At 46.1% G+C, this 14,533-nt stretch overlaps 2 protein-coding genes across 3 annotated transcripts; one reads left to right on the top strand and one right to left on the bottom strand.

Moving 5' to 3' along the window:
* Positions 1-5,684: 5,684 nt before the first annotated feature.
* On the top strand, positions 5,685-13,023 carry LOC108892783 (CKLF-like MARVEL transmembrane domain-containing protein 6; the record flags this gene model as incomplete). The annotated part of the gene is given in 3 exon segments (XM_018690502.1): positions 5,685-5,861; positions 9,693-9,791; positions 10,332-13,023. Coding segments are annotated over 3 exon segments (453 nt in total), but the record flags the coding sequence as incomplete, so codon positions are not given.
* On the bottom strand, positions 6,601-9,686 carry LOC108892782 (uncharacterized). 2 transcript variants are annotated; one of them, XR_007810559.1, is made up of 3 exons: positions 9,077-9,686; positions 7,690-8,352; positions 6,601-7,587 (listed from the first exon to the last, which is right to left on the bottom strand). XR_007810559.1 is itself a non-coding variant. In XM_018690501.2 (2 exons), the coding sequence occupies exons 1-2, from the start codon at positions 9,437-9,439 to the stop codon at positions 8,014-8,016; spliced, it is 702 nt and encodes a 233-aa protein (XP_018546017.1). In that variant the 5' UTR covers positions 9,440-9,686; the 3' UTR covers positions 6,601-8,013. The 2 variants fall into 2 exon arrangements, 1 of the variants encoding a protein (XP_018546017.1); XM_018690501.2 differs by having other exon boundaries at positions 6,601-8,352.
* Positions 13,024-14,533: the final 1,510 nt, after the last annotated feature.

Raw genomic sequence — 14,533 nt, 5'->3', positions numbered from 1 at the left:
TGTGTGTGTGTGTGTGTGTGTGTGTGTGTGTGTGTGTGTGGTGTGTGTGTGTGTGTGTGTGTGTGACCCGTGTGTGACTGGATCTTCCTCATCCAGCCCCCCCCCACAGGAAGCTGCAGACTGGGAAGTGAAAGTGTTGCAGCTCTGACTGTTGGGAGCAGAGAGCTGTCGTTAGCAGATCTCAGAGCTGCTGACCCTCTGCTGTCGCAACCGTTAACTGAGCGCAGTGAGGGCTGCATCCGGCCGGGGCCTCCGCTCAGCCGCTCACATCACTGACTGTTCCACAAAAAGAGGATCTGCGGGGGTGGGGGGGCACTGTCACTGTTCTATATGAACCCCCCCCCCCCCCCCCCCCCGGCTGTAAAATGGTCTGATTATCACACTTCATCTGTCAGAGTCTGATCTGAACCTGATCAACACCAGCTCTGCTCCCTCCTGCTCTAAGAGGCTCTGCTGCACAGTTCATCACATCCTGATCTCCATCATGACTGTAAATGCTCTGCTCATAGAAACAACACAGAGCAGAGGAGGAGTGAAATAACAAATCATCTGCAGACACAACTAACCTGTTGAACCACCTGACACAGCCCCACAGCCTGCAGCAGCATGAGTGAATAACATCACCTCCCTGAAGTAATCCACAGGTGTGTCCCAGAAACACTGAGAGGAAGCAGCTCTGAGCTTTAATATGATATTTCAGCCATAACTGAAGCAGGTCACTGAGGTTCAGTCAGTCTCCAGTGTGGTCGTGTCGAATTGTGTAATAAACTTCATGGTGTCATCTGTTAAACTAACTGTAACTTCCTGAAGTTCTTTCACAATAAAGACATTCCAGTGTCTTCATCCTAAAATGCCTTTATTGTGAAACAGACACAGGAAGTGTTGAACAGTAGCTTCAGCAGGAGCTGACCACAGCAGAATGAAGGGGACTTCCACTGTTTCAGGGACTGTGTGCAGGTGGAATCGTCTCCTGCAGCTGCTTCATGGTTTAGTTTCAGTTTTTGGGGTGGAGGTGAAGTCCAGGTCACACCTGCTGTTCATGGTTTGTTTCTGTCACCTGTCATCACATCAGAGTCCTGCAGCACTGATCCTAAAACCAGGAAGTCAGTTAGCATGTTAGCATGTTAGCTCTTCCTGTTGTCAGTGTGTTTCTGGTTAAATGTGTGAAATAAGGTCTGTGGTTTTAACACAAGCTCCAAGACATTTTCAGGTTTGATTCTCCGACATAAAATGGGTCAGTAAATCCCCCACTCCTGATGTTTGAAGCTTTTACGTGTCTTAAAAAAGGCGGTTGCTAACGAGTGTCTAAATGAGACTACAGAGGTTGTCGGGGACGTTAACATGAAAACCCATCTACTCACCAGTCCACCTTTACAGCCTCGTTGTGTTTCTACTCACGCTCTTTCAAACTCTCACTAACTTTCTAAGAAGAAAGGCTTTTGTAGAAGAGCTCAGAGCTAAATGAAATGACCAGTTGGAAGCTTAGTGGTGGAGACGTTGACGTCATGTGACCGTGGTGTAGTTGGTTTATAGCCTAACATTAGCTTCTTACTTCAAACATCAGAACAGTGGTGTTCATCTGTGAAGATGATCTGATCAACTAAACCTGAAGGATCAGAAACTTTAGCTGCTCACTGTTTATTTTCTGAAAATCACTGTTGCTATGGTTACGCCTGGCGTCCTCACGCCTCTGGACTTTTGGACACGCTGTTGACCATGTTTTCATCCTTCACTCCTGGGTTGTGTTTGTGTCTAGAAGCCCACGTTCACTTCCTGATTGGTTCGTTTCGGCACCGACTGCCGGTGGTGAACGCAGCATGGATAATGAATTACAAGCGTTGGTGTCTCTGCAGCTGTTGTGCTGTTTAATTCAGTTTCACTGTTGCTGCTGCTTGTAGTGTTTCTGCAACTAAACAACCAATGGCAGAGAAGATAATCTGCTTCCTGTTTACACTGACACGAACATCCCTGGTGTACATGTTTGGTCATGTGACCTGTGTGTTCAGGAGTGTTGGTATGGACGGAGATTATTTCTGATTTGGAGCTCAGACACTCGTCTGTGCAGAGCTCCTTTGAGTTTTAAAGGAAAACCTGTTCACGTGGACAGAGCCTTAGATTCTCAGTTCAGAAGTCACAGCAGCAGAAAGTGAAGTGAACGCTCGTCTGTTCAGTAGAAATCAAACTCTTCGGTCTGTTATTGTCTTGACCTTCATGTTTCCTGACAAGTGGCAGAAACACACAGAGTTCTGGACGTTTTAGTTCCTCAGCTGTGAAACTCTAAGAACTGACACAGTTTGAAAATGTGCTTCAACTTCTGCTTTAAAAAAGAAAAAAAACAAAACACAATAAAAACACTGCAGTTTCTCACAGAGCAGCAGCATGTACGTGACTGTGGTTAACCAGACTCCAACATCAAGTTCCCCACAGTGTAAAGGGGAATTCAGCACTTTATAAAGGAGGTTAATAAAACTTCATTTCAGTGTTGATACACTGGAAAACAAGGATGTTGTTCTGAAATCTGTACATTACTCTGTGATGTCTGCACAGACGAGGACTGATCAGTCTGATTGATCAGTGTGTGTCCCGTTAAACATCCTGTTACCTGAACGTTCAGTTCAGCTCTGACTGATTCTGCAGAAAGTTTGAACTGAACTTTTGTGGTTTTTCTGTTTCGGGACGTTGACAATTGAAAATCGTGTCTGTCTGAGAAAATGGTCACAGCATCATCAGTGAGCTCCTCCTCCATCCTGGGGACGAGGTCGTAGTGCGAGGTGAACAGGACGACTGCACAAAGGTCGTCCATTTTGTTCAAGTCACTTGATCAACAGTGATCATCAGTCGTCTCTTCAGCAGCTGATAATCGTCAAATCTGCAGGTCCTGGTTCCAAACCAGGAAGCTGATCAGGTTAAATTATTGATCTGAAACCAAGGAAAGTTTAACTGGAGAAAATGGCTCCTGAAAATGAGAAGACGTCTCACTCTGTTGGAGTTATGGAACTACAGACGCTCTGACTGTACAGTCATGCTTCCAGTTCCCAGTCAGAAGTTTGAACCTGAACGCCTCCTGAAGTCGGAGCAAACCCACCAACCCCAACGTAAGAATAACTCTCATTATGTGCAGTTAAGGGAAGTGATCCAGGTGCATTATGGGACATGTAGGATGGAGTTTCTTTGGACTAAACGTCAGGATATGTTCCGTCCTGTCTGAACTTTTTAACTCGGTCCTAACACATGCTGCTGTTTTCACACCAACATGTAAACTCAGTGAGGTGTTAATGAGGACGCTGACGTCTGTCACATGCCTCTGTTAATGTGTTAAATACTGACTGTTAGGTTCAGTAACACCAAACAATCATCTGCTGTGCCTCTAGTCTCAGGTATATTTTCAGCTCAGGTGGGAATCAAACCCTCAGCGATGATGCCTTGCTCTGCAGCTCTTTGTAAAGACCAGGGGAGAGCTCTCACTCTGTCTCTGCTGACGTCAGACGGTCTGAGTTTAACTCTGTGGTTCAGGGTTTGTCTCCGTTTGGAGAAAACACAAAGACTTTTTATAACCTGACGTCCAACTCTCCAGACTCACTTTAGCTCAGAGTACTCCTACAATAAAACCCAGAGCTGGAATGGGAACCGAGTCTGGAGTTTGGTTTACCACATGACCAAAATATACAGAGGGAGAAAACAGAAAACTGCAGTCATGTTCACTGAGCTACACTTCGTCACTAATCTAGATGTTTAGATTAATAATGCATCAGATGACTCTGTAACTACTGAGGCCTTTAACCTCTGTGGCTGCTCGCTCTGGTTTTATGACACAGTCTGTGTCTGTGACGGTGGAATCTACAGACACAGTCGGTGTGGGTGTGTTGTGGCAGGAAGCAGGACTCAGACGACCTCTTCATCCCAAACTAAACACCAGAGATTTACATTGTCTAACTCTGCAGAGCTTCACCAGCATGTTTCCCAACCGGAGCGCCTCCGTCTGCCTTTCATGAACTAATGACTCCATCACATCTCTTCTCAGTTAGTGTGTTTGACAGCTGTTGTCCTCCGAGCAAACATCTGGATTAAAGCTAACACACCATCCACAAGAAAACAAACTACACAGTGAGACAGGTCTGGGTCGGCTCAGATGGACGAATGTGTCGGTGTTTGATGCAGATATCACCGTAAACCACAACGAGTCAAACCATCAGAAAACCACCACGAGTTCCTTTCAACCCCTGAGAGTCAGTTTAAATGTGGTTCAGGGTTTGTTTGTCTCTGACTGAGTGATATGGAAAAACTCTTCCTTTGATAATAGTTTTCATATCAGTCAGTATCAGTCTGCATGTTTCTGTGGAGCTTAAAGGTTCGGTCTCAGATTGTGTCCCTCTAAAGGACGACTGCTTCAGATCAGTGGTGTTTTCTGTCTGTGTGGGAACATTAAACAAGTCCTTTAAACACTCCTGAGTTCTTTGGACCCTCCTCCTCAGTCTGTCTGTCGGGACGTTCGTTAACACTGTTGCTTGACATTTCCTGTCATCTGTAACCCCCCCCCCTCCCCCCCGGCACACTGGACAGATGTTGAAGCTGCTCTGTGGGAGGAAATGTACTAAATGTAATATTGTGTAATGATCCTCGAAAGTTTCCTCATGTCAGTCTGAGTCTGAGGGGCTCTGACTGGACCATGGTCTGTGAACACAGGGGGCGCTGTTGGTGTTATTCCATCTTTAAAACGGGATAGAACAGGTCCAGTGTTTCCCTCTGAGCTGGAAAGTTACATTAAAACCAAATACTCGAGTACTTTACTTTAGTTACTCTCCACCACCGACGGCTGCACACGGATCGTACCATTAAACCTCCTGTGTTGGTCTGATCCGTCTCTGTGCAGCAGGACAGAGCTGACGTCCTCCTCTTCCTGTTGACTCAGTGTGGTTCAGACACGCCCGGGATGCCCACATGGAGAGAGAGAGAGAGAGAGGGTGTGTGTGTGTGTGTGGTGTGTGTGTGGTGTGTGTGTGTGTGTGTGTGTTGGGAAATGGCTGCCGCCCACACACTCAGAGCTCAGAGTGGTCAGAGCGGTTCTACCACAACAGTCTCTCCAGTTCTAATCAAACACTGGTCTTTATTGTCCCGGCGTCTCCGATGGAAACACACGTCTCCTCACAGTCAGTCTGTGGTCTGTCCACTCGTCCGTCCACTCGTCCGTCCTCCTGTCCTCCTGAACACACCTCTGTAACACATCAAACATTCACTCAGAGATGAGCTGATTACATTTTGATGGTCAGAAGGTCAAAGGTCACGGGCTAATTAAGTGTAGCTGGTGCAGCTGTGAAACCACGTAAAGAGGAAAAACTGTCAGGGATTCAGAGAGAAGCGCTCAGACCCCAGGACAGGAAGTCCATCAGTCTGGATCAGGTTCAGACTGTGATCTGATGTGGTTCATAGAACACCTCCTGAGATTCACTGCACTGTGATTAACTTTATATAAATGTCAGTTTCACAAAGCTTGTTGTTGTTGGACTGGAGATCAGGTTCAGGTTCAGGTTCAGGTTCTTGACTGACTTTATGTGAGAGAAAGAAATAAACAGATCAGTTCCAACTGAAACAAGTAGAGTCTTTAATCAATGAACTGATGACAGATCAACAGATTAGATGCTGCTCTAATATCCCTCTCTCTCTCTCTCTCTCTCTCCCTCCATCAGCTCTTGTCGTTCGTGGCCTTCATCCTGGAGGAGGTGGTGAGCAGCTGCATCAGCTGCACCGCCCTCTACTTCTTTGAGTTCGTCAGCTGCACGGCCTTCCTCTTCACCCTGCTGCTGCTCGTCCTCCTCTCCACCACCCTGCACACCAGGGTCGGCATCACCTGCTGGCCCAGTCTGGTAAGACCTGATCCACCTCACACCGCCTCACCTGGCAGCTGGTTAGCTTAGCTTCACATTAAGGCTGGAGACAGGGAGTCTGGCTCAGGAGTCGTGTTGGTCTGGGATCCTCCTGGTTTCAGCTGCTTCTAACTGCAGAGTGCTGACAGTAAATGATGAGTTACATTAGAAGATGTTCATGTGAAAGAGGGAAGTCTCAGTGTGTTAATGTAGGTGGACTCTCAGTTTCTAAGACAGACTTCTGTCTGTCTGTCTGTCTGTGTCTCTGTCTGTCTGTCTGTGTCTCTGTCTGTCTGTCTGTCTGTCTGTGTCTCTGTCTGTCTGTCTGTGTCTCTGTCTGTCTGTCTGTCTGTCTGTGTCTCTGTCTGTCTGTGTCTCTACCTGTCTCTGTCTGTCTGTGTCTCTATCTGTCTCTGTCTGTCTGTGTCTCTGTCTGTCTGTGTGGTAGTTCTGTTGGACAGAGTGAAGAGCACAGTGAGCTGCTGTCCTGTCCTCCAGGTGTCTGTCTGTGGACAGAGCTCTGTGCTGTAAACACCTGGAGAAGGTGTGTGGCTGTAGGAGAGTCCTCCTTCATGTTAGTCTGACCTTCATGGTCTACGTCAGGTCAAAGTGTGTGATCCAGCAGCTCAGGGCGTCTGACTGTGAGCTAGCTAACTGCTAACTGCTAACTGCTAACTGCTAACTGCTAATGAAGTGTGTGTGTTGGTGAAGAGACGCTGATAAAAGAAGCACATTGATGTTGATTATTGCAGATTTATTCAGTCAGAGTTGGAACATGATGACATGTCTTCAGTGTGTGTGGCTCTCAGTCTGTTCACTGCTCAGAAACAGAGGAGATCTGTGGCTCCTCACACACACAGGCTGGAAACTCTACGACCACATCTGGTCTTCAAACGACCAAACCTCAAGCTAAAGGTTAGAAACCTGATGAAAGCGTGAGACGGGCAGTGAGGGTCGCTCAGGTGTCAGGTGAGCTGTACCTGCTGAGAGCTGAAGCTATGACGAGTTAACACCGACTGAACACCTGAGTTAAACAGCAGAATGAACCAGCTGGTCCTCTTCAGTCCTCACTGTGTCCTCACTGTGTCCTCACTGTGTCTTCACTGTGTCTTCACTGTGTCCCCTCTCTGTCCTCACTGTGTCCTCACTGTGTCTTTACTGTGTCCCCTCTCTGTCCTCACTGTGTCCCTCTCAGTCCTCACTGTGTCTTCACTGTGTCCCCTCTCTGTCCCCCTCTGTCCCTCTGTCTTCACTGTGTCCTCACTGTGTCCTCCCTCTGCCCCCCGTGTCCTCCCTCTGTCCTCACTGTGTCCTCACTGTGTCTTCACTGTGTCTTCACTGTGTCCCCTCTCTGTCCCCCTCTGTCCCTCTGTCCTGTGTCTTCACTGTGTCCCCTCTCTGTCCTCACTGTGTCTTCACTGTGTCCTTCCTGTGTCCTCACTGTGTCCCCCCTCTGTCCCTCTGTCCTGTGTCTTCACTGTGTCCCCTCTCTGTCCTCACTGTGTCCCCCTCTGTCCTCACTGTGTCCTCACTCTGTCTTAACTGTGTCTTCACTGTGTCCTCACTGTGTCCCCCTCTGTCCTCACTGTGTCCTCCCTCTGTTCCCCCGTCCCCCCTCTGTCCTCCCTCTGTCCTCACTGTGTCCTCACCGTGTCTTCACTGTGTCCTCACTCTGTCCTCCCTCTGCCCCCCCGTGTCCTCCCTCTGTCCTCACTGTGTCCTCCCTCTGTCCTCACTGTGTCCCCCCTCTGTCCTCCCTCTGTCCTCTCTGTCCCCCCTCTCTGTCCCCCCTCTGTCCCTCTGTCCTGTGTCCTCACTGTGTCCTCACTGGTCCTCACTGTGTCCTCCCTCTGTCCTCCCTCTGTCCCTCTGTCCTCACTGTGTCTGTCTCTGGGTTTATTTCTGAATCACGTGCTGGAACGGACTGAGAACAGAGGAGTGTTTGTTTTGTTGAAGCTGCTGTCCCTGACACAGTAACTCCTCGTACACAGAGGAGTGAGCGTCACATTTGTCTGTGGAGTCTGATGTGAGGGTGTAGCTACAGTCTGAGCCCTGGTCCTCCTCCACCCTCCTCCACCCTCCTGCTGCTCAGTGAGTTCAGAGGCTTCTCCCGACGTGAGCTGAAGCAGCTGAGAGCAGGTGGAGGTGGATGTTACGGCAGCACGTCTCTGAGACGAGGCGAGGACGTCCACGTCCCGGAGTGTCCGCCACGACAGCTCCACTTCACCCTCATCTGTGCTCCCGAGTGGAAAACCTCCTTCTCCACTATGGGCTGCCCGCACGACTGACACATCCTGAACAGCTCCATCAGGCTGTGGTTGTAGACGATCGTACAGTCTTTGTCCATGTCCTCGTCCGACTCGCTGAACTCCGGCTCCGAGCGGAAGCTGCCGTCGTCCAGGGGGTCGACCGACACCACGATGCAGAAGCTGTCGTCCGAGCCGGCGGCCGGAGGCGGCTGTGAGGAGGCGTCTGCAGCTCCGCGGCTCGTCTGAGAGAAAAGTGACAGACAGGAGGTCAGCAGAGGAACTGTAGCTCATCGGTCAGTGAACGCACCTTCACACTCGAAACGTACGGAGACTGGAACCTGAACTTCAGCTTCTGAGACAGAAGAACACAAAGTTTAGTCTGAGGTCAGAGGGAGATACATTACCTGTTTAAAACTGTCCTACTGTTACACAGGCACATGAACTAACCACAGACACTCAGCTCTCCTACTGTTACACAGGCACATGAACTAACCACAGACACTCAGCTCTCCTACTGTTACACAGGCACATGAACTAACCACAGACACTCAGCTCTCCTACTGTTACACAGGCACATGAACTAACCACAGACACTCAACTCTCCTACTGTTACACAGGCACATGAACTAACCACAGACACTCAGCTCTCCTACTGTTACACAGGCACATGAACTAACCACAGACACTCAGCTCTCCTACTGTTACACAGGCACATGAACTAACCACAGACACTCAGCTCTCCTACTGTTACACACTGAGTGTTTGAGCTTTAACTGCTTCACTGTGTTAGTCTGAGGAATCAGCAGCAGGTGAGTCAGGTAGAGTCCGGTAGGATCCGGTAGAGTCCGGTAGGATCCGGTCACAGGTGGATCTGGATTAGGGGCCCCTGTCTGAGGACTCGGGGTTTAGTCCCGTGTTAAACTCAGACTAACAGACACCGGGACTTGAGGGTCTCTGCTCTCTCACCTGGGTCCTGGTTCTCTTCGGAGCCGGGGCAGATGCCGGGTCGGCTCGGCCGGGCTCCCCCTGCCCTCTCCCGGGGAACACGGACGGCACGGCGCCGCTCTTCAGCATCGGTTTGGGGGCGACGTTGAGTATCTTAGCCCTGAAGTCCTCCTCGTAGTCCTCCGGCCTGAAGTGCAGGCTGCAGACCCGGACCCCGCTGTACCTGGACACCGGGGTGTTCTCGTCGTAGCGGGGGTTCTGGATCGCGGTCAGCCATGTTCTGCAGCGCTGCGGGTCTCTGGTCGGTAACCCGTGAAACACGACGCCCATCGACTTGGCCTCATCGTAGCCTTTACACCCGGGAACACAGCACCTCCACGGCATCCGGACTCCGCCCCTCGGCCGACAGACCAGCCCACAGACAGATGGACAGACAGATGGACACAGGACGTTAACGCGCTGCTGCTTCTTTTCCTGCTTCTTCTTCTTCTTGATGTTTTTTCCTGTCAGCTGATGAACAGCGACGCGGCGCGTCACCGCCACCTACCGGTCACTGCCAGGAAGTGCAGGCCGTTAATGAACAGACAACGAATGAATGAATGTGGGCTTTCTGTATTAATCTCCTCTCCCCCCACAGGACTTCTACTACACCGCTGCCATCACCCTCCTCTTCTTCATCTCCTCCATCGTTTTTGCTGCAAACAACAACGGCACTGACCTGGAGAAAACTGCTGTGGTAAGACTCCTCCTCTCCTTCACTACCTCCTCTCCTCCCCTAACACCTACAGTCCCTTCTTCCCTCCTTCTTTGTTTCCTTACCTCCTCTTTTCTTAACTCTTACTACTGTTCCTCATCCCTCTCTCCTTTCCTCCTCCCCTTTCATTATTACCTCCTTTTTCCTTTCCTTGTCTTCTCTGCCTCTTCTTTTCCTTTTTCTGTCTTTCCCTCTGAGTCTCCTCCTTTCTCCTTGTTCCTATCTCCTGTTTTTATTCCATACCTCGTTCTTTCCTTCCTTCCCCAACTCCCTCCTTTTGTTCCCTACATCCTTTCATCCCTCCTATCACCTCATCTCCTTGTTTACAGTCTCTTTTCCTCTCCTATCTTTTCTTTCCTTAATGATACCTCCTCTTTTCCCTTCCTTCCTCTTATTTCCTTCTCTCCTTCCCTGTCTCCTCTTCTCCTTTCCTTTCCTTTCTTTTCCACTCTCATCCTTCCTTTCCTACCTCCTCCTCCACCTGATTTTCTCTCTTTCTCTGTTTCTCCTCTCGTCCTCCAGGCGTTTGGTTTCCTGGCGATGGCGGCCTTTGTCGTGGACCTGGTCTTGGCCTTTCGGAGCCGTGGGTTTCCCTGGCAGACTGGTGGGAAGCCGGTGTCCAGTAACGGCGGGCCCGTGGCGACGGAGACTCCGGCAGAGACAGAAAAACTCAACACGGAGACCAACGCCACACAATAAGTCTGTTTTAACATCTGTGCGCCGTGACGTCGCTCAGAGGTCAGATTATTTTACGCACTATTCCTTTAACGTGACGTCAGGAGGCGGAGCTTCAGCGACAGGTGGCGCGACCTGGTGTCTGTTTTTTAAAGTCTTTTAAAATCTTTTTAGTCGTTGTTCACCGCTGCTGAGGACACTCTGCTGCAGATATCAATACGATCGATCCTCCAATAATTAATCAATCACAGTGCAGAGCGTCTGTCAGCGTGTGACGTTTAATGTACAAATACTGAGACAGAAACATCCAGATGTTTTTTAAAGGAAGAACAGAGACACTAAAACCATCAAACCACTAAATATTCTGCTGTAAAGTTTCTTCTTTAAGGTTTAAACATGACAATGAATTTGAGCTGGATTAGTCCTTTATTCTCTTTGTGCTTTATCTCTTTCTATGAAGTTAATTAACAAACAATCAAATACTGTGTCATAAACTCATAATGATCGACTGTAAATTAAAACAACTGATGATTTTCGTGGTGTAACAGTTGGTAAAGGTCAGTGGTTCACAAATCAGCTTTAATACAGAGGAAACGTCGTCTGGTTGTGTCCCTGAATGCCTCATGATGACTCAGATTTAGACCCAGAACCCTTTTTAAAAATCTGTCAGCGTCCGAGACAAAAACAGTTTTAAAAGGATTTAAAAGTCTAATTTAAAAACTGGACACTGTGACAGCGTCGGAAAGCAGCAGGGAGTCGTGATGTGTTTAGATGTGATGATGTTTGTCGCTGTGTCCAGAGGATTTCAGTCTTTTACTGCAGGTGTGATGATTTAAAGTGTCCAGCAGGGGGAGCTGTTGGACCTGATGAAAGTTGTTTTCTGAAAAAAATAATTCAGCAGGAAGTGACTTTAAGTCTCACTCCTGGAGGTTTTGTGAGAAGGGTTTGTTAGAATTATCAATTGGTGATCAGTGATTAATCACCAATAGAATGACTAAACAGTTTTCTCCTGTAACCATGAGCTCAGTCCCTCGGTGTCCCCCCCCCCCGACCTCTGACCTCCCTGTGGACCAATCACTTTAAAGGAAAAATCCACTTAAAACACGTAATGTTCTTCCTCCTGTGGACGCCTGGCTGTGAGGCGACGTCCTGTCCACAGATGTTCAGCAGCTTCGTTCCTTTAATCTGTTTCATCCATGTGTCTGAAGCAGCTTTATATAATACATACGGTGTGTTTCTAAAAGCCTCAGTGTGTGTGTGTGTTTTTAAATAATGTTTTATATTCTTAAACTTTTTAACTTTTAGTTTTTCGGTCGTCGCTCTCAGTCTGCTTTCTGTTTCACTGATTTTAACACTCGTCTTTATCACGAGTGTTTTTTCAATTGAATGTTTTATGAAGGAAATGATGCGGTTTTGTCAAATAGAATCTGAACATGAATGATCATATAAGGAAACCACGTTTTCTTTATTTCAGTCTGGCATTAATTTGAATTTTTACTGTATTTGCTCTCAATAATGTCAAAGAATTTTTCATCCAAGCTTGTTGATTTTTCAGGTAATTTTTGACTTGATTTTTAATTTTTGATTTTAACTTGAATGAAGGAAGAAATATAAAATGAGTTTAATCTGAATTATCCAGGACGAGTGAGAAACGGAGACTTTTTTATCAAAACACAATCATCACGTCTGGGTGAAATATTTCTTTAATATTGTGGACGTATAGTTTCCAGCCGACCACTTTGAGTTAAACTCTGACCTTACCCTGTAGTCACAGTAATACTTCAAAAAAGAAGATTATTTTGTTCATATTTGAACTTTTATGCCCAGAAAATGAAGCGGACTGCAGCACACGTCATCTGTTCTCCATGTTTCATGTGTCAAAATGAAAAAGTGTGTTTTTCTCTCTGTTCCTTTAAGTGGTCACATATTTCTTTCCTCTGTTTTTTCATTTTGCTCAAAAACCTAATTCAAAAAATGACGAAATAACGAATGCTGACGATGCTGATTCTGTATGAAATGAAATCAAACAGCAGACATGAATTAACTCAAATACAACCAAGCGAAAGCAATGAGACTTTCACTGTGTAACATGAGTTGAGTCACAAACCGATGATGACAGACAAGAAGTCTGAGCTTTGTCTGTCATATATTCACATTTTACATTTCTAACAGTAGAAACAACTTAATGACGGCTGCACAATGTTTAATAGATCATTGAATACATTGGATCACTGAGTGAAAACTGAGGGAATCTTTTAAAAAGCCATGTATTTCCTTATTCACGTCAATCAGACAATCCAGAAATCAGTTTTTATATCAACATGATTCATGTTCAGGACCAAGTTAAGTTTATTTTGGAAAAAACTTTTGTAATATATAAATATATATCCACCATACTCCTCTGTTCTGTGCCTGTAAATGCATTTTCATCCATATCCAACACCACAGACTGTATGAAGATGAATATCTCACTTTGTCTTTCACGTCTATGATCAGTGCATACTGTACCCTGTCATGTAATAAACACATTTTCAGTAAATGACTGCTCTTTGTGTTTTGTTAATTTTCTTTATTTGAACACAGATCAGATTGAATTATTTATTTTATCCATGAAACAAATTCAGATAAATGTGAAGATCTTTATCCTTTGAGCTCATGTTGTAAAACTAAAATCAGTGTTTTTAAATCGCTGCTTCTCCAAAACAAGTTGCTCATGTTTCTTTTTTGAATTTTTTCTTAAACTAATTTATTTAGTTTGTGTGCTGTTTCTGTTTTATCTGCTCATGCTAACAACACAACTGTTTCTAACTGTATAAAACTATTTTGTCTGTTAGGACAATATCCTCTGTATTAATCAACAACAACACAACAAACTATATTTTTTAACTGTGAAAAGAATTTGATGAATCCCTAAACAGTTACCTCAGAATTTGCTGCTTTTCTTTTAAATTACTTGAATAATTTAGAGTTTTTTCGTATTGATTGGACAAAACAACATTGTGAAGGTTTCACTCTGGTCTCTGGGGATCTGTGACGGACATTTCTCACTATTTCTCACCATCATATCGAATCTGCCGAGGAGAGGCAGGTGGAGGTGAAACAAACCTTCAGTCAAACTGTGAATTAACATGATGTAGAGAAAGAAACTGTGAAGTCCAAAATCAGCCGCACTCTGCTCGGAAACTAAACGGATTATAGGAAGTTATATTTTAATTTAGACAAGCAACGTAATGCTAGTTTTTCGGCGAATCGGCTAACGTGTTTCGTGTTGTTACCATTAGCAACGATGGCGGGAGACGTTTTTTAAACCTCAAAAAACAAAATGGCGGCAGAGCAAAGAGAGAGAAGCGGGACGTTAGACGATGCCAGGGATTAGGAGCAGTTCACCTTCATGAAAGAAAGAAGAAAGGACTTTAAATAAGGTGAGTAAAACAGACCGTGTGTCTGCTGCTTTCTGAAACACCCTGCTAACACCGCTGAGGTTGTTTGTGTCCTGATTTTGTGGTAGTTTCTGATTCGGCAGTGAAGATGAATCTTTGAGACCGATCTTCGTTTTTTACACTGTTTATCGTCGTGGAAGTTTGTTACACGTCCTGGTTAAAACCTTGTTCCAAACCCAATATCAGATTTGTGAAACTTTTATTGAACTGATGAATGAAAAAACAGCGATTTCGCTGCAGTCCTCCACCCAGACCAGGTCCAGTTTAAAAACGACCATATCTAACGTTACACTTGTGACGTCACAAATCTGGACTAGATTAACAAGACTCAAGCAACTGTTCAAAACACAGCGTCAGATTCATTAAACTTTTATTCTATTTATAACTTTTTTCCATCTACACACCACCTCTGTGCATAGACACAGGTTTCTATGTTCTTATTTATCACACAGATTTATGTTTTCTCTTACTCTTCTAGTGAAATACAGTGAAACTAGTGAAATTATACATTTTAGTCTGGTCCTGGTCTGAGGCTGTTTTACTGAAGTGTATCAGGTTCAGGTTTGCAGTGTAAATACAGTGTTTTTTGAGCTGAACCTGGTCTGTTGT

Source organism: Lates calcarifer, unplaced genomic scaffold (assembly GCF_001640805.2).
Source record: "Lates calcarifer isolate ASB-BC8 unplaced genomic scaffold, TLL_Latcal_v3 _unitig_2433_quiver_855, whole genome shotgun sequence".
Taxonomy (NCBI): Eukaryota; Metazoa; Chordata; class Actinopteri; family Centropomidae; genus Lates; species Lates calcarifer.
This window is presented reverse-complemented; position numbering and strand designations above follow the sequence as displayed.